The sequence below is a fragment of the Cynocephalus volans genome, chromosome 2, assembly GCF_027409185.1.
Source record: "Cynocephalus volans isolate mCynVol1 chromosome 2, mCynVol1.pri, whole genome shotgun sequence".
Lineage (NCBI taxonomy): Eukaryota > Metazoa > Chordata > Mammalia > Dermoptera > Cynocephalidae > Cynocephalus > Cynocephalus volans.
The window spans coordinates 193,651,523-193,671,463 of record NC_084461.1 but is presented as its reverse complement, the minus strand read 5'-3'; the positions used below and the strand labels follow the sequence as shown (position 1 = coordinate 193,671,463).

The 19,941-nt window shown below is 45.8% G+C and overlaps 1 protein-coding gene across 1 annotated transcript in view; it reads right to left on the bottom strand.

The window, feature by feature from the left end:
- Positions 1–9,431: 9,431 nt before the first annotated feature.
- Positions 9,432–19,941, bottom strand: part of RNFT2 (ring finger protein, transmembrane 2) — a 67,277-nt gene continuing 56,767 nt past the window's right edge. Inside the window, exons 8-10 of the mRNA XM_063087894.1 lie at positions 19,145–19,210; positions 18,903–19,004; positions 9,432–9,566 (exon numbers count right to left, since the gene is read on the bottom strand). Of these exons, the coding sequence (XP_062943964.1) occupies positions 9,432–9,566; positions 18,903–19,004; positions 19,145–19,210 (303 nt within the window). The remainder of the gene's footprint in view (positions 9,567–18,902; positions 19,005–19,144; positions 19,211–19,941) is intronic.

Here is a 19,941-nt window from a genome sequence, read left to right as displayed (position 1 = left end):
CAGACACCCCAATGCTATTTACATACAGCTCTCTCTATATATAAAAAGAAAATATGAATATTACTTATCAGTGCATGCCTGTCGAGGACGTGGCCCCCTCCCTTTCCTGCACCTTGCGATGTGAACTTTGATACTCTGTAGTGTCTTGGGCACCAGAAGAGAGATGCCTGCTGTGTACCTAGAAAATTTGCAAAGACTGGTGGGAATTAGCCTCAGTATCCACCGCTGCCTGGGGATAGAGGCTGGCGGAGTAAGAGGTAAAATTGCAAAAGGCAAGATAGAAAGAAAAGAAAGTGAGAAGGACTCGGGGCTGATTTTGTAGGGGCAGTCTGGGATAATTCCATTTCTGGACCAGTCCTAGCCTCTCTCTCTGTACCTACCTAAATAGATCACTAGATCCCACAGTCACATCAAGAGAAAAGGGATTTTTCCCCCTACCAATCTGGTGTCTCTCTGGTGCTTCACTTAAATTTTGCTGGTGCTAAGTGTGTTCTTGCTGGTGCTGCCATGGTATTCTGTTGAGAGACTTGGAAGGCCAGGGGACAAGAGAGATTTCTATTTTGCTGTTTCAGATTCTTTTTTTTTAATGGGACGAGTCGCAAAAGTGCCACTTGAGAGTCTCTACTCTTTCTCTATGTGAGGACGAATATCCAGAGGTGTTTTGGAGCAAACCTTGGGGTCTGGGAGGGAGAAGGGGAGGGGATGGCTGTGAGGGCTACTGGTTATGAGGTGGAAGCTGACATCCTGTGTGACTTGGTTGCTGTCTCCTCCACCCCCACAAAAGTATCCTGAGAGTTCAGCCCACTGCCTCCCTGACTCCCCAAGGGGATTTCAGGGCTTAGGTTTTCTGGATTACAGAGCTAAGAAATGGCTACATTCTGGTCAAGGGTGATTTATAAGCAAGGGACGTTGGTGGAGGGAGCGGGTCATTTAATTGAAATGCACCAGCATCCCACTGACAGAGGTCTGATTTTTACCCCTGAACTTATTGTCAGAAGTTTCTAGAAGGGCTAAAAAAAAAAAAGGTGTGTGTTGGACTGAGGCTTGGCTGCAAAGACTCTTCAGGGAGCAGTGGTTATTTTTTCTGCTTTCATTTTAAAAAATCCAACAAACACAGGTATTATTCCTCTGTGCAGGGTATCCCACACTGCCATTTTCAAAGCTGAGGTGGTGAGGCGTCCGGCTGCAGATTCGGACAGTCATTCTCCAAGGCTGGATTTTGCAGGTCACCACCACCCAGTACCTATGGATGGAGGAGTCCAGTGGGCTGGTTAGAAGACACCCCTCCAGTTCTAAGAAGCCAGCAGCAGGATCAGCAGTTGTTAAAGTGCATGGGCTGAAATAGGAATTACGCTCCATGCACTTTGCTGAACATTATCAGGTGCTTTAGAATGCACAACCTCTCAGTGCTGCTGCAGGCTAGAAGCTGGGTTTCTTTCTTCTTTTTTGTAGTATATGCCTTATGTTTTCCTAAACAGCCCTTTAAAGAAAAATGCAATGCAGAACTGCTGAAGGCAAGGGGAGCCCCCCCCCCACAGTTCTGAACTCAGCAAAGCATAAAAGAAAGCTTGTTTATGGAGAACTTGTTTCCCTTCATCACTTGAGCCCTCCTCCCAGTTGATGTGTGCAGGGGACCAGTGCATAAGCAGGGACTGCAGACAGCAGCAGGTGACATCCCCACTAAGCCACGAACTTAAAGAAGGCAAATTCATTCAAATGGTGTGAAATACAGTCTCTGATTCTATTTAGTCACTTTCCTATTTTGTCAGTGCATCCATTCCATACACATTTATTGATACTAGTGTTTCCAGCTCACCCCATTTTCTGGGGAGGGGGTTGCCATTACTACAGTCATATGCTATCACAGTTCTCTGCTTCTTTAAGGCTGTACCTTCAAGATCACAATGGGGACATGCTAACCACCTAGACACAGGGGAAGGGTGAAAGGTCAGACGATCCCTTTTTTCGATCCTGACTTGCCTACTAACTTACGACATTTACCTTGGAGGACCCAAACTCCGAATGCTGGGGTTGGCATTTTGTTCAATTTTGATTCCAATGAAGCCACCTTGCTGAGAGAACTGGGCACCTATGAACTCCTGATGGAGCTTTACAGCCAAGTCCCTTGTACATATTCTCATGTATTATTAGAAACCATGTATTTATCTAATCCTGGCCTTTTCTTGCACATCATTAATTTGAGTGCACTTCTCAACTGCCCCGATTTTTGACAAGGGGTTGTTTTTAATGCTTGTTTTTATATGAGATTTGACTTCTGGATGGACATTTGTATTAGGAAATTGAAGCATGATATCTATGTATATATTGTCTCCACCGTCTCTCCGGTTACATTACTTGGATTGCACGAGATAGTGGGGTGGTTTTGTTTTTTAAAAATATATCCACAGTGTGCAAAGTGCTGGCAACATCCCTCCCTCTCTCCCCCCACCCCTTTTCTCCGGCTGCCAAGGAGTCATTGATTTTGATTAGCTTCACTGCAGAGCGTCTGTGAAGAGAGAGAAAGGGAGAGAGGGAGGCTTTGAAATAAATTTTAAAAAAGACCTCATATCAGGTTTCAGCAGACAGCAGAGCGTGTGTGTGTGTGTGTGTGTGTGTGTGTGTGTGTGTGTGTGTTCGTGTTTGTTCGTGCAAAGCAGAGGGAGGCCTCTGAGATCATCATTTAGGTAGCTCACTGCATAATGAGGTGAGGAGCTTTTGCTTCCACATTCTGGATGGCGCTGTTTGCTTTCAAGGGTGGGGGTCCCGGAGTCACAGGGACTGGAGCCTCCTGGGACTTCAACTTTACAAATTAGACCCATTCCCTTCTGGAAGCTTCTCCCCTCCACCCCAACCCCCATAAGCAAATAAGATCTCTTTTCAAATTTGGGGCTCCTTTTCCTATTCACTGTGTAGTTGAAGAACAACTACACAGTGTGCTGTAGTTGAGGAACAACTTTCTTTGGGGAGCCCATGAGCCCCACTGGCTGCTGTCCGTGGTTCTAGACTATGGATAATTCCTGTCTGTTTCTCCCCTTCATTGGGGTACTGGAAATTTCTTTTCTATTTCTTCCACTGGTCTCATTTTGTTTCTTTTCTATTTTGATGAAAGAAAATTGGTGATTTAAACAATACTGTCACAGAGCAATGAAGCTGTGACTGGTTTTACAGTTTATGTAGTTGATCTCGTACTCCTAACTGTATTGTCATGTTTCTGACAGTGACACAATAGCACCCTCCCTTACTGGGAAATTGGGGGAGTCCTCACCTATCCACCTCCTACAGAAGTATCTTTTAGGGACACTGGCTCACTATTGTGGACTTTTTGAGTGTCCACCTGGTATTATAGCCTGCAGTGACCAGAACACAGGTTTTGTTCTTCTGTGTTGATACCAATTTCTCTTCTGAATGTTCCCTTAAGTCAGCCTGGGGCAATTGGGGGGTCAGAAGTTGGTTAGAGAGGAAGTGGGACAGGCTAGACACTCTGCCTAGTCTCATGGGAGCTGATTGGCAGCTCCATGGAGGGAGGAAGTTGATGTCAACGTGTCATTTTAAAGCTTACACTGAAAGTTTATTTTCAGAATGTCCGTTCATTCCATACATATTTATCGAGCATCTACAATGTGTGCCAGATTGTAGAATTTTATCTCCAAAGAGACTTACTTATTGATCGTGGAGGGGCAGCCCTGCTTGGAACCAGATGATGTGAAATGTCCCTTTCCAGTCTGGTTCACAATTTTAACAGATTTGTCAGGTCACCACAGGGACCCCAAACCTTGGTGGCAGATTGTCATATAGTATTTACTGAATGCCACACTATCAGCTGAAGGCGATTAAAAAGCCTGCAATTTCGACTCATTTCAGCATGAAAAGACTGATCCTTGATGCTTTGCACGATAATCAAAGCTGCCGTTTATGGAGTGCTCGCCATTCCTGAGCACTGTGCAAAGTGCTTTACACATCTTCCCCTCCGTGATTCCTCATGCCCCCTCTAGCAGATAGTACTGTTATTATTCCCATTTCACAGCTGAGGAAGCTGAGGCTCAGAGAAGTTAAGCAACTCAGCCTAAGGCCACATAACTAGTGAAGAGGCTGAGCCAAGATTTGGACTCAAGTTTGTCTGACCCCCAAGCCATGAACTGACAGCTGTGCTATAGTGGATCCCTTCATGAAGTGACCTCACAGCACTGCTAGTTCAAGGCCAAGCACATGCGTGTGGCCCAGCAGGGAGCTGGGGATCCAGTCTTAGGTCCTTTGGAAAGAGAGTCACATCTGGGGACACTCAAGGGCAGTTTGGATGGCTTAGTTGGGGATTTTATGTGTTCATTCCCTACCCTTTGTGCTCCTGGTTTCTATAAAGTCACAGGGGGGAGCATTTAATATGCAAACAGGGCCTGTCTGACTTATTTCCTAGGATATGGGAAGCTTTTCTTACCTCCTCCCTGCCCTCTTTCCCCTCCTACACTCATGAATTACCCCCCACCCCCCAAGGTCTTTTGCACTATAAGCGCCAAGGAGCCTGTGTGCATGGTAGGGTTGGCTGTGAGGGTATCTGGAACCTCAGTGAGGCCTCTGGCCCAGCCAGAGGGGCAATAAGCTTGGGGACATTCCGTTCTGGGTTCTGACGTTGTTGGTTCATTGTGCTCTTTTGTAAGAGGAATTTCATACCTTGGAGACGCTTTGTACATATTTGTAATGACTTTATTAAAGAATTGATTGTGCACTTCTAGCCAAAGGCCTTTGTGTTTTCATTTCTTTTTGAAAGGGTGGTCCTCAAAGACTGTGGGAGTGTCTGGCTACACAATAGAGAGAGAATCCCTGCCCTGGATCCTGCACACCCCAACCACCCCCGGGGCAAAAGGCCACACACTTACCTCCCTTCTCTAACTCCTAAGTACTCCCCAAGGGAAGGGTTGGCCTAAACAGTACCCTTGGGTTGGGCAACAGGTTTGGGGAACTTGCCCAACAGTTCAAGGTCAGTGAACAAAACTATAATTTATGCATGGCATCATGGGGATAAACTAATGAGCCTGCAAACTGGTGTCTCTAACTATAGGCAAACAGGCCACTCTGAGTTGGGTACTTTTACCTGCATTTATCTGGTCTGAGACATACCAAGAGACCAGGTTCTAGTTTCTTCCTAAGAATGGTGGGTTGGGGGCAGGTAGTTTTTTAAGATATCAGACCTCTTTTCCTTTGGAGACCCACTCCTTCCCTCCTCTCAGTCCATGGGACTTAGAGGGGCCAACTCCATCCTCCCCACCCACTTCAATCCCCCCTCCCAGGCTCAACACTTGACCCAGAACTCGCCATTGTTCTATATCCCACAGGCTAATGTAATCGGTTTGGGGACAAATGAATGAGTCAGCCTTAGGACTCTTGCTGGAGGCTTTGAGGATGTGGAAGCTCTCTTTGCTGGGGTTGTTAAGCTGGTAGAATATAAGCAGAGCTTCTGGGGCCAACTTACCACCACATGGGATCCAACTGCCTGAAAATCAAACTGTCTCAGGAAAACAGAATTGAGGGATGGAGAGACATGATTCTATATCACCATTGGAGCCTCTGAATCCAGCTGTACCTGAAGCCCATACTATTACACAAACCAAATAAAGTCCTTTTATGTAAACCATATTTGAGTCAGTTTTCTAACAATGGCAGCCAAAATGTTCTGCCTAATGTGGTTTTCATGGCTGGCATCATAAAGTTGCTCCAAGAGGTATGAATTGTCACCTAATGCTATTAATTTGCATTTAAATACCCATCATAATCTGGCATCCAGAACATCCAGATATCAAACCCTTCTTCAATCAGCCTCCACATCTGGGTCCACACCACCTATAGTTAACCCCTGTAGGAGTCACTGCAGGTGCCCCACCCAGGTCCTTTTGGATCTCTTCCACCAGTTCTGTGTTCCCCTCCTGCAGCTTTGTGTGCCTTGCTGACACCTGAGACCTTCCTAGGTTTGCCCTTGGCCAACTGGGGCCTCCTCTGTGGAAAGCCTGAAGCGCCGGGAGGTCCCCCCATCAACCCAGACCCACGACAGACTGGTGTGTTTCTGTGAGTACAAAAACCACGGGTTGGGCCATACTCTGAGATGCACCTTATTTTCCAGAGCTCCCTGCGGGATCAGGCTGAGGCTGGGACTTCACCTGAAGTCTCCCTCTAGCTTGGCTTCTTCCCTTTCTTGTTCTGGTTCACTCCTGCCCTTGCTGGTTTCTTCTGGGAGCACTTCCTTAATAAATCACGTGCACCTTGGCAGGATCTGCCTTGGGGAAACCCACAGAAGAGAACCACACCCTCCACGAACTGCTTCTTCTCATTTGACCTAAAACAGTTCCACATGGCCTCAAGAGTAGAATCAAGACCATGAACATAAGTTGATCAACAGATGATATTTATTGGCAGAAGAGTACTTAGAGACACATTAAAAACACCAACGGCAGCTGTCTGTCCCAGAGCAAAAGTACTAGAAGATTCTGGCACTTGCTTTACATTTCCTCCTTTCAGGCCCATATCCTGGCAGTCTGGATGTCTCCCTAATGCTCTGCACGTTCTTCTCTTTTGAAGTTGATGAACCAGGTACAAAGTTTGCCTTTCTTATTACTTCATATTTATTACTCTCAAGATCTTTTACTTTAAGAAGACAATATCTAAGGACTCCGTGGAACTTGAGTCAGTGAATCATCAAATATTAAGAGCAGGATACTCTGAACCCGATACTTGATTAATCCTGTTTATAACAAAGGAGTTGCAGAGCCAAGCTGGGTAAAGGAGAGTGGTGTTTTTCTTTCCAGTGGGGACTCTTGGCTGCATTTACACCAGTGTTGGAAAACTCTGCATTAGCCACTGTTCCCCCCTAAGGCTGAAGTTAAATCCTCCTACCCAGAAGAAAACCTCCAGATGAGATGTTCCCCTAAGGGTAGGGAATGAATAAATAAAATCCTAAACTAAACCACCCCACCCTCCCCCGAATGTCCCCCACACGTGACATTCTTTATAGTATTAGAGGCATGGCTTATTATTTGCATAATGTTAGAGCATTCTTTTTTTTTCTTTTTGGTGACATGGGTATAATTGGCAAAATCATTGACATATTCATCAATAAGCTACATTGTTAGTTCCCTTGGTTTCAGTAGATAATATACTAGGTTTTATCACCTGCTCCATCACACACCAGTACCTTATAAGTCTTCTCCAGCTCCAATTTCTCATGCATCTTTGATGGCATCTGCAGGCAGGGAGATCTTTCTGGTAAAAACCTGTTCCATGGGCTGGCTGGTTAGCTCAATTGGATAGAATGCAGTGTTATAATTCCAAGGTTAAGGGTTCGGAACCCTGCACCAGCCAGCCACCAAAACAAAACAAAAAATAAAGAACCAAAACACAAAAAATAAAAAGCCAGTGGCAGAAGTTCCCGTTGCTTCCCTTCAGTTCTTCCTTGAGGCGGGGGGAATGCAGCAGCCACATCCACTGGCTCTGTCTCCTTCTGCTTCTCCTTCCTACTTGATTATCCAGACAAGTGGGATTGTAACATCATGGCCATTGCCATAGTAACAGAGCTTGAAAGATGCCATGCTGCCCTGGAAGGGATGTTTTGCTGGGTACCAGGAAAGAGCCAGGGATGTCAAGCAAAGAAAAAGTCCTGGCTTACTGGCACACAGGGGCAAATGCCCCGAATCTATTGTTGGGGGCGGCGGAGGGGGGGGGACAGGACATGTTAATACTGGCTGGCCGAGTTGGCAGCAAGGCTCCCCTATTTCTCCCAGGGGTTGCATGCTAATCTGCTCACTAGCCACACAGATTGCTTTCTCTGTCATATCGCCAGTGCCAGACCATTGTGCTGAGGTTGACAATAAGAGAACAGAGTTGGGAGAGGGGTTGGGTAGGCAAGATTCCAGGGGCTTTGATGTGGTCACTTGTGCCATCTCATCCCAGATTTCAAAGCGGAGAGTTCCACTGGTGGAGAAATAGCTGTTACAGAGATTACAAAAACACAGTTGCTACACTGCCCTATGTGACCACGCTGGCTCATGGAAAAATCCATAACATGGATAATCCCTTTTGCTCTGAAGGCTACCAGGGGAGATGGCAATGTCCACAGGAGCTGTTGACAGGCCTGAGATTTAAGTGAGGGGGACAGAATAGAAGGAGGAGAAGAGAAATAAAGATGGGGGACCAGGTGGTACCCACATCTGGGCCAAAGTTTACATTTCTCGATACCCAAATGGGATTAAGCATCCCAGCCAGAGACCAGGAGAATAACAATTTTAAGGGCCAAGTCTTTCTCTGGACACAAACAGCAGATTTCAGGAGCTAGCATTCACTGTATTATCAATGCAGTTTGTGTTGAATAAGCTATGCAGCTGGGCCACTGGTTCTCAACCAGGAATGGGTATCGAATCACTTCTTGTGCTTTTAACAAACCATGTCTGCTGGGCCCCAGGCCTGGAGTGTCTGAGCAGCACACCAGCACGGTGGTTAGGAGTGCAGGCTCTGAAGCCAGACCAGGCCAGTGTTAGAAACTCCATCCGCCATTGCTAGCTGGGTGACCCTGGGAAAGTTGCCACACCAAGCTCTGTGCCTCAGTTTCCTCACCTGTAAAATGGGGGAACCAACAGTACCTCTTTCATATGGCCGTTGTGAGGACAACAGGAGGTAATCCAAACAGGGTTCTCAATGCTGTGCCGGTACTCACTATGTGTTTGGTACATTAAGTTATTATAGGTTGAGCCCCTAATCTTGGAATCTGAAATCTGAAATGCTCCAACATCCAAAAATTAAGCAGGGAAGGGCGAATATGTTCACAGGTCATGCTCAAAGAAAATGCTCATTGGAGCATTTCGGATTTTGGAATTTCAGATAAGGGATGTTCAACCAGTAAGTGTAATTCAAATCTTCCAAAATCTGCAGAAATCTGAAATCTGAAACACTTCTAGTCGCAGGCATTTCAGATAGAGGGTACTCAACCTGTATAGGTATAGGGTGGGGCCCAGCATTTGTATTTTCAAAATACTTCACAGTGATTTTAATCTGCAGACCTGGGCTCTTTGCAGGGAGGGAGTGATCTCCAGGCTCTTCCGCAGTTTGCAGCCTCAAGTACTGAGTACTAGTGCTCAGTTAAAATAATCAACAGGTGGGAACTTCATGAATTACCAGTTCCTTGACTTGGAGGGGGAATGGAAGAACTATCTGGGAGAAGATCAAGTCTGAGTCTGGAGGACTTCCCTATTCACAGGGGAAGGGCACACACACTGTACAAAGAACAAGAGAGGAAGGTGAAGGTCAGGGGGACAGGGGCCTGGCTTTGGGGTTGGAGGAGCTGGAAGGCAGGAGGCAGGATATCAGTGCTTGAGGTTTTTTTCCAGGAAGCCCCCATGGCTGGATCCAGGAACACTCACTTTCCAGCATCTCCCACGTGTCCTCAGTGTTTAGCCCTAATACACCTGGAAATGTGCCGAGGTGGCCCCATCCTTCCAGCAGCGCAGGGTATCCACGGCAACCGAGCGGCAGAGTGGGCAGGTGCGCTCACGATCCAGCCACAGGCAGAGGCACTCCTCACAGAACACGTGCTGCGGGAACAGCAATTAGCAGGACTGAGGACTCTTTACTGAGCATCCGCCTCAGTCCTAGGAGCTGGAGACAGCAGCGAACAAAATAGACAATCCCTGTCCTTGTGGAGCTTGTACTGTAGTTGGGGAGACAACTGACAAAAGGAATCTTTAAAATACGGAATATATCAGTAGTAAGCACTGAGATGGAAAGGCAGGGAGAGGCAGATAGGGGGCGCTTGGGAGGGTTGTGATATGAAACACTGTGGCCTGGGAAAACTTCCCTGAATGCTGACATTTGGGTAAAATCTGAAGGACAGCACTCCTGGCAGAGGGGACAGCATGTGCAAAGGTCCTGAGGCAGGAATGTGCCTGGTGTGCTCGAGAAACAGCAAGGAGAGTGTGGCTGAGCCAGAAGGTGGGGCAGCGGGGGATGAGAGAGGGAGAGATGAGGTCAGAGAGGCAATGATGCGGGGAGGGATGCAGATCATGTAGGGCCTTGTGGGCCATTGTGAGGACTTTGGTTTTTACTCTTAGAGAAGTAGGGAGCCATGGCAGGGCTTTGAGTAGAGGAGTGACCTGATATGATTTCCAGTTTTAAAAAATCCCTTTGCTGCTTGCTATCTGAGAATAGAACACAGAGGTCAAGAGAAAGACAGGGAGCCTTGAAAGACCAACAGGTTCACCACTCTCTGGCTGTATAATTTGGATAAGTGACTTAACCTCCCCAAGCCTCAGTTTCCTCATCTGTAAAATGGGGATAGTACCCTCCTCATAGGAATATTTACTAATATGTTAAAGCACTTAGACATGACAACCAATTGAATACATAGTTCTTGATTGGATCCTAGATGGGAGAAAAACCCTAGCTATAAAGGACATTCTGAAGGCAACTGGAGTAATTTGAATATATTACCATATAATAGATAATATTTTACATCAATTTTCTATTTTCTGGGCATGCTAGTGGAATTGTGGTTATGGGACAGCATGTCCTTATTCTTGGGAGATACACACTGAAGTATTTAGGGATGAAGAATCAAAATGTGCAACTTTCAGCTGTTTTAGGGAAAAAATTTTATATCAAGAAAAGGCAAATGTGGTAAAATGATTAGTGGATCTAAGTAATGTGGTAAAATGATTAGTAAATTAGTGAATCTAGAAGGGTGTTCATCCTACTATCCTTCGACTTTTCTGTAGGTTTGAAGTTTTCAAAATAAAAAGTTGGAGGAAAATGGTAATATAAAAACCTAAACAAAATGTTTCTTGAAAAGTGAAAAAAATAAAATAAAAAAGAAAGTGCTTAGAATAATGCCTGGCAAATAGTAAGTGCTCTATAAGTGTTAGCTATTATTATAGTAGTAGTTATTATTATCCTATGTCTATTTATTATTATCTGTCTCTCCATGCCAGACTGTAAGCTTCTTGTAAACTCATTTATTCCCTAGCATGGTGTACAGTAGGTGCTTAATTGTAGACAATGCTCTACAGGAGAGCTCCATGGTGCTACGGGGGTGTGTAAGAGAGGGACCAGTTTGATCCAGGGGTAGTCAAGGAAGGCTTCCTGGAGGTGGGGACACTTGAGTTGAAGCCTGAAGGATATTTAGGAGTTAATTGGGTGAAGAGAGGGAGTGGGAATAGAAAATTCCAGGCTGCAGGAAGCCTCATGTGCAAAGCTCCTGAGATGGGATAGCATTTAGTGCGCTCAAGGATGGATGGCCAAGGTAGCTGTAAGAGGGGGGTGTAGAGGAGTGGGAAGAGGAGGACAGCAGTCTACGCAGAGCCCTGAAGACCATACCGGATCCTCACCACAGTCTGAAGGGCAGGACCCTGGGGTCAGCAGGCCCAGTAGCTTCTAGAGATTCTCACCATGGCACCCAGGGTCCTTTATGATGGTTCCCTTTCCCCTCCTTAGCCTCATCACCCAGGGGTACCTGATGTCAGTGATATGCCAAGTGACCTTCAATGCAAGGCTTATTTATGGCTTTGTACAAGTTGTGATATCTGCCTGGGATGCCCTTTCTCCACCCTTAGCTAGGCAGATGCCTACTTCTTTTAGAATACTTGGTTAAGCAATCACACCTTCCCTGTTTTGTGATGTCTCCTCGATTCCGACCCTTTACTGTCTCCTGCAAATGTAAGTGTTGGTCGTATCTTCCCTTTTACCGTATTCCTCCTGGTGAAGACCTCTCTCACACCATCCTGGAATTCTCTGCAAAATGTTCATGCTTTTGGAATTATCTGCCATTTTGTGTATCTCATTCACTAGATTAAGAGCTTTCTGATGGCAGGGATCAGGTTTTATTCTGAGTGTGGTTCTTGCTCACATACTTAGTAAACGTCTGTTGAATGAATGAATGAGACTTAACCATGTTACCATGGGAAAAAGAGGTACTTACATAGAAGAATGCAACACAACCCCCATTCACATGAAGCTAAACTTGAGTTAGGTGAATGGGAAATGGTCACTACAGGGAGTAGTTTTTAAAATTTATTCATTCGACACACATTCATTGAGGTTCTTACACTTCTAATTCAAACATTTTGGTCCCAAGAATCCTTTACATTCTTTTTTTTTTTTTTTTTTTTTTTTGGTCTTTTTCATGACCGGCACTCAGCCAGTGAGTGCACCGGCCATTCCTATATAGGATCCGAACCCGCGGCGGGAGTGTCACCGCGCTCCCAGCGCAGCACTCTCCCGAGTGAGCCACGGGCTCGGCCCAAATCCTTTACATTCTTAAAAACGACTGATAACCTCAAAGAGTTCATGTGGATTAAATCTATCTATACTTACCATATTAGAAATAAAAATTGAGACATATTTAAAACATAAGAACACACAAGCATACATTCCATTAGCCACCACAGCAATGACCTCATTTCAGGTTGTGTAGTTTCTGGAAAACCCCACTATATAGTTGGAAAGAACGAGAATGAAAAAGGCATCTGATGTCAGTATTATTATAAAAATATTTTTGACCTCCTAGACCCACTGAAAGGGACCCCCAGGGGTACCCTGGCCACGCTTTGAGAACCACTATTCTTATTGCTTAGTCAACATCTGCCCTACCCTCTAGGTTTGGTAAACCCCATGACGGCAGCAGCTGTTGTTACTGTATTCCCACTGCCAGCCTTGCCGGCACAGAGCAGGGGCTCTGTCAATGGAGGTGACAAATGAATGAAGATCAGGTGCAGAATTTGGGGATACCAGGCTGACAAAGGCCTGGTCCCTGCCCTCCAGGAGCTCACAGTCTCCTCCTCAGAGAACTGGGAGGGACAGAATCTGGTGCCAAATGAAGGGGTTCGAAGAACCAGGTCCACCCAGGGGCCCAGCTAAGGAGTTCATGACCCCGGATTCCCTCCAGCATCTGGAAAAAGGGATGAGCCCTTGCAGAGGGAGAGGAAGGAGGGGCCCTTTCCCGGCTGGGACACGTAGGATCTGGTGGGTTTATGGCAAGGGGGATGCAGGTGGTGCTGGATTGTTAACTGCTCCCTGGCTGTGCTCCTGGTGCACAGAGCTGGGTGAGGAGCCCTAGGGGTTGACCGACCTCCCTAACCTCATCCTGAATCCCATCCAGACTCCTCACATTTTGCTAAAAGATTCAGAGAAGGCAGGAGAAATGTGAGCTTGGATCAGAGTCCCCACAACCACAGGAGCCAGCCCTGGTGTGAGAGAAGAGGCTTTCAATGCGACAGAGGGGTATGTCTTGACCTGGCACTTGGTGTTTGGTGTGGGCTGAGAAAGAAGGAAGCATCCAGGCCTGGGTCCAGGTGGATGGATGAAGGTGAGGAGGGGAACAGGTAATAATCAGGACCCCTACCCCTTATTCAGTATGAACGCTGGACCAGGCACTGCTAATGTCCTTTATGTGCACTATCACATCCCAGTCACATATCAGCAAACAGATGGATCAGTGAGACTCAGAGAGGGGAAGCCACGTGCCCAAATGCACACAGCTGCTAAGTGGTGGGGCTGGAATTCAACCTTGGGAATGCGGTAGGCAGATTTCTGTTATGGCTCCCAGTGATCACCTCATCCTGGGATTCACATCCTTGTCCCCCCCCTTTGAGTAAGGGCTGCACCTAGTGACTCGATTCTAACCAGTATAACGCAGTAAAGGTGATGGGATGTCACTTCCAAGATTAGGTTACAAAAGACTGTAACTTCCAATTTGCTCACACTCTGTCTCATGCTTCTCACATGCTTGCTCTGATGAAGCCAACTTGGCAAGGAACTTGGGGTAGCTTCCAGGCACAATAGCCAGCAAGGAACTCAAGCCCTTGGTCCTACAACCCACGAGGAACTGAATCCTGCCAACACCCACATAATGGAGTTTGGAAGCAGCTCCTTCCCCAGTTGAGCCAGGAGATGACCATAGCTCTGGCCGATACCTTGATGCAGCTTATGAGAGACCCTGAAGCAGAGGACAAAACTAAGCCATGCCTGGATCTTGATCCATGGAAACTGTGAAGTCATAAACATTTGTTGCCCTAAGCCACTAAGTTTCAGGGTAATTTGTTACACAGCATTCGATAACTGATACAAGAAGTGTCTGATTCCCTAGTGAAAACTCTGGCCCATGGTGTTCTACTATGTACAGTGTTCACACATGGAAAGTGTGGGAAGGGATGTTTGAAGCACTGGATTATGAATGGAATGACATTATTGAAAATGTGACTTCTACCATACAGGGGATATATAGATGCACACCCCTAACCCCAGATCCTCCTTAATCACACAAACCAGCCAGCCATGTCTAGACTTAGAATTAAACACTAATACTGACTATTGAATAACATGCTAAGATTCTCAAAACCCATACATAGCCATACACATCATCACATATGACTGTATTAAAAAATCTGCAAGCTGTCCAGGGCAAGCATTTTCACTCTTGGGTGACAGTTGATATGGAAGGTCAGTGTCACAATAAACTGTGTTGCTCAGGACTATATAGTTAGTGCTGGGGATGCTGTCAGTGCTCAATAACTACCTGATGCATAAATGAATGGACGGAGGAGTCAGAAGCAGGTGGTAAGAGCTCTATCCCAGCTCAGCCATTCATTAAGCCAAAGAGGCAATGTGCACAGGCTTAGCACATTCCCATAGATTTCCAGGAAAAGTGCTCTAGTCTTAATGCAGTGTTTAGGACATCCCAAAGCAAGACGCCAAGCCTTGTGGAAGGCATGGCCGATGGCATGAGAGACTCAGGGTTTGAATCCTGGTTCTGCTACCGAGGAGCAGCAGGACCTTGGGCATGTCCATCTCTTTGTCTTTCTGAGCCCAAATCTTCTCTATAAAACGGGGCTACTATTTCTCTCCCAAGGTTTTTATAAGAAAGGAAACAGATAAGGCCTATAAAGCACAAAATCAAATAGGAGTCACTGTTCTCTTGTCCTCTTTATATCATACAACACACAAAAAACCAAACGCATAGTGACCAAGGATTGGAGGGCACTTTGTTCTCTAAATGTACTCTCACTGTTTTCTTTGGCAAAGGAATAAACCAAGTTTCTGACTTTGTGTTCAAAATGCCCTTTCCCTGACCCCCTGCAGCCTCGCAGGAGGCAAACCATAAATATCTGTGGAGTGACTGCCTGGGCAAGTGGGCTCTGTCTAAGAAGAGTTCTAACACTGAGACTTGCTCAGTGGCTGCCTGAGTAGCTTCAATTGGCAATCTGCCTCCTAGGCCCTAGCTCGGGGGGTAAGGGTGTGTGTGGGAGCAGTGACACACTGGGCTTAGTTTGATGAATCTTTGAAGGGGAGACAGGATGTTGCTTTAGCCTAGTGGGTTATTTATTAATCCCCTCATCCATTTGTCCTTCTGTTCATCCATCCATCTTCCACCCATCCATGCATTCATTTACCCATCTACCTACCTATTTACTCACCAATCTATCCAGCCATTTGCCCATCGCACAGTCACCCACCCACTTATACCTCTATCCACCAAACTTTGTTTTGTTTTTTTGGAGGCTGGCCGCTTTCTGCTTACCTTTGCACTCACCCACCCACTCCTCCACCTGGCCATCACCCTATGCATTCATTTATCCATCCATCCATTTCATCCATATCCATCCTATTCATCCATCCATCCAACCACCCAATATCTACTAAGTCAGTACTGTGGCTCGGCTGCTCAACAAGACAGACATGGTCTCCACTCTCAATTTGCTTGTAAGTTGGCAGAGAAAAGATAGATCTTACACAACCCAATGAACTAAAACACAGGGATCTCTGACCATATAGCTGGGAACATGACTAGTCTGGGGAGGCAGAGCCAGGGAAGACTTTATCGAGGAAGTAACACTTAAGCTGAGTGACTCCTTCATTTGTTTATTCATTCAGTGCACTTAGGAATCAACAAGATCCCTTCACCTGTGCAAGCCATCTCTGCCTTTCCAGGCCCAGCTCACAGGGGCAGGGTAAGGCTGAGATGTGTGCTCTGCCTGGTCACGTTTGTGGTCTTCAACCACCACTGGGTGTGGCTGTTACTCCTAGATCTGGGATAATGGTGTCTTGTCTGACTCCTCCCAAGAATTTCTAATCCACTTGCGGGAAGACATAGTGGTACCAGGAGAAGATTGAAAGAGAGACAACAGACTGAGGCTTAGGGAGATTGCCAGGAAACAAGAAGAAAGACTTTCACCTTGACATCATGTTCAAATCATCCTTGCTACTGAGAGGGAAATACAGATGGCTCTGAAGCAAATGAAAAGATGCTCAACCACACTCATAATTAGAGAAATGCAAATTAAAACTGCGCGGAGATAGCGTTTGTCACCTGTCAGATTGGCAAAGCTCAAAAGAGGCTTGATAACACTGTGTGTCGGTGAGGGAGGGAGCAAGAGGCCGTGTCTTACTCTTCACTGGGAGCATAAGTGGATACACTCTTTATAGAGGGCAATTTAGCAACATCTGTCAAAACTGTGTACCCTCTGACCTCAGAATTCCACCACTAGGAATTTATCCTACCGGGAGCTTGTGCATGTGTGAAATGAAATGCATGCCCCTAAAAGTGAATATTTATTGAACCCTGACCATGTGCCAGGTGCAGGTCCAAATGCTTCACTTGAATTAACTCATTTAATCAAACACGATGGGCCCAGATAGGTGTGATTGATCTCCCCATTTCAGATTGTTTGTACCAGCCATATTCGTAATAACAAAAGATTATAAGCTACTAAATGTCTATCAATAGGAGAATGGTTCAACAAATTGTGGTCTATCCATAAAATGGCATGCTATGCAGCTATACGATGGAAAAAGGAGCGATCCCTAACGCGGAGTTTCAAGTTAAAAGTGAAAGGTGGAGAAAGCAGCTTGAGTAGAATATGCTACAAGTTATGTTTTTTTTAAAAAAGATATGTTTGTGTGTGTGTGTATACATATATACATACACACACACACACACACACACACACATATATATATATATATACACATGAGTTTATATACAAGGGTACTTCAAAAAGTTCATGGAAAGATAGAATTGAGAGATAATACAAATCTTTCCATGAACTTTTTGAAGTACCCTTGTGTATATAAATATGTTTAAATTCTATAAACCATCTCTGGAAAGATACAAGGAAACTGGTAACAATGGTTGCCTGTGCGGGTATACAGGGGATTCGGGAGCTGGGGGACAAGGTGGTGGGCCTACATCCTCCTTTTTATATCTTTCAAAAAAATTTTTTTAAATAAACTTTTAAAATTGGAATAATTTTAGGCTTACAGAAAAGTTGCAAAGAACAGAAAATCCCCATACACCCCTCACCCAATTTCAGTTTCCCCTGGTGTGATCATCTTGCATGACTGTGACACATTTGTCAAAGCTAAGAAATCCACATTGATATGTTTCTATGAACTGAACTCCAGACTTCATTCAGATTTCATCAAATTAGTTTTTCTCCTAATGTCCTTTCTCTGTTCCAGGATCCAACCCAGATCCCTTACTACATTTAGTCGTCATGTCTCCTTAGTCTTTTCATTTTTTTTCTTTTGAATTTTGATTCATGCAAAAATTTACCAGTTTAAAAATAAACAATTAAAATTACTCGCCCCCCCCCCCCGCCAAGTCCCAAACAGCAATAACAAAAAACATTTTGCTGATGCTAAAAAAGGACCCCACCTCCTGTTCCCCCACCCCTGGAAGTGGTGATGGTGGGGCCATAAGCCTTTCCATCACTTCTGGTCTCCAGCTTATGCCTCCTCCAAAAAGCCTCTCCAACCTGGAACTCATCGCTCTCTGTTCTGGTCCCCTGGGACGATGCATGAATCTCTCTTACACAGCACTTATCACCGCCTGCCTTGTTTCATAGTTATTTATGTATGTGTCTGTCTCCCCAAGGAGACTATGAGCTTGCAAAGGAGGGGACGGGATCTGTGTGCCCTCTGCCTCTCCTCCCCAGTGTCTGATAGGATGCTTTGACCCAATACACATTTGCTGAATTGACGCCTAGCCCCTGAGGTCAGGAGGAGGAGGAGGAGGAACACATTTAGGGAGTTAAAGGGGACTGATCAGCCATGGGTTGGTGATCCATGACTAATAATGAAAACAAATGGTAATAATAACTATACTGATAATAATATAGTCATCCCTTGGTATTCACAGGAGACTAGTTCCAAGACCCTGTGGATACCAAAATCTGAGGTTGCTCAAGTTCCTGATATAAAATGGCACAGTATCTTCATATAACCTATGCATATCCTCCTGTGTACTTTAAATCATCTCTAGATTACTTATACCTAATGCAATGTAAATGCTATGTAGATAGGTGTTACACTGTATTTTTTTTGGGGGGGGTAGTATTTTCTATTTATGTTGGTTAAATCCACAGATGTGGAACCTATGGATATGGAGGGCCGATTGTAATTATAATACTAGGAATTTCCATGGTTGAGTAATTCAAGTTTAGCTCTTTCCATAGATGATCCCATTTAATCGTAATAATAGCTTGCTGAAGTAGGTATTATTATTATGGCCATTTTATACATGAAAAAAACCAAGGCTCTGGGAGGTAGAGTGACCCACCTGGATCAAGAATGCTGCTGGAATTCACACTCAGGATATTCTGATGCTATGCCATAGTGAATTTGGCATTTCTACATTTTACTGCTGAAACCAAGGCTCGGAGAAGTGAAGTAGTCTGCCAAGGCCACCCAGCTAGTAAGAGTCAAAGCTGAGATTTGAGCATGGGTCTGGCTGACTCCAGTCTTGACCACATTGCCCCCAAAGACCCATGCCAGAGCCCCAAGATTTGGTCATGGGACAGACTGTTCCATCTTTTCCATGGGGCAGGGCCCTGCTGTCCCACCACCTCAGTTTCTAATGGACCTGCCCGAGTCCTGCTCACCTGGCACAGGAGAATCAGAGGCTCTCGGAACTCGGCCTGACAGATGGCACAGATATCACCGGCTTCTGTGCACTGTTGCCCAGTGGCTCGGACTCCATAATTCTGTTTGAGGGAGGGGAGAGACAAACACAGCTATGGACACTCAGAAGCACTGCGAGATCTGTGGGGTGAGGGAGGGGCCACTGCTGTTTCTGGCTCCTAGTTCCTGAGACATCAGTAGGGACCACCCAAAGCCAACTCACCTGAGAGGTGCACAGAAGCTTCAGGGCTTTCCTAACTCCACCCACACGGCCACAGATGTCGAATGACTGAAAGGAGAACAGGGTGGTGGCTGAAAGGTATCCAAGGTTGTTCAGGATCTCCCACTATCCCTGAACAACCTCCCTTCCCCTCCCAACCCACCCCCTCACTCACCCTACCCCTGTCTTTGACTCAGAACATTTTCAGGGCACTTCTTCCATTTGGAACTCCTCATTCCCATTGGTTTGGCTTAGCTTTTGTCTTGCTGCCTGATATCAGCAGTCTCCCCTGCTACCTAGGCCAGGATAGCAAATAAAGGGCACGCATACTGCACTTTCCCCTCCCATGCCCAGAGCAGGCATTGCTAATCGATCCCAGCACTCTTCCTCTGAGCCCAGCCCGGGCTAATAATCCTTCTCCATCCAGCAATCAGTTGGCCACTGACAGTCGATCAGAATCAGCAAGCAGTAGAAGCCCCAATGGCTGACACTGTGTGGATGGTCTGGCTAGTCCAGCTGGGAGGAAGGAAAGAGAAACACACGCATTCCCCCAGGATTCTCTAAAGCCCGAATAGAGAAGAAAAAAGAAAGTGGAGGATATATTTACTTTTAGGGGAAAAAACCCTGATTGTACTAATGATGAGAAGTGCTGTGTGCTGATTTGAGATGTTCAGGGTATACGATTTAAAAGGGATAATATTTCTGAGGTAAGAGGGACAGAAAACAAAGTCAGTGGCAGTGTGGTTAAGAGCTCTGGGCTCTGGAGGCAGCCTGCCTGGGTTTGATGCTTATTCTGTTAC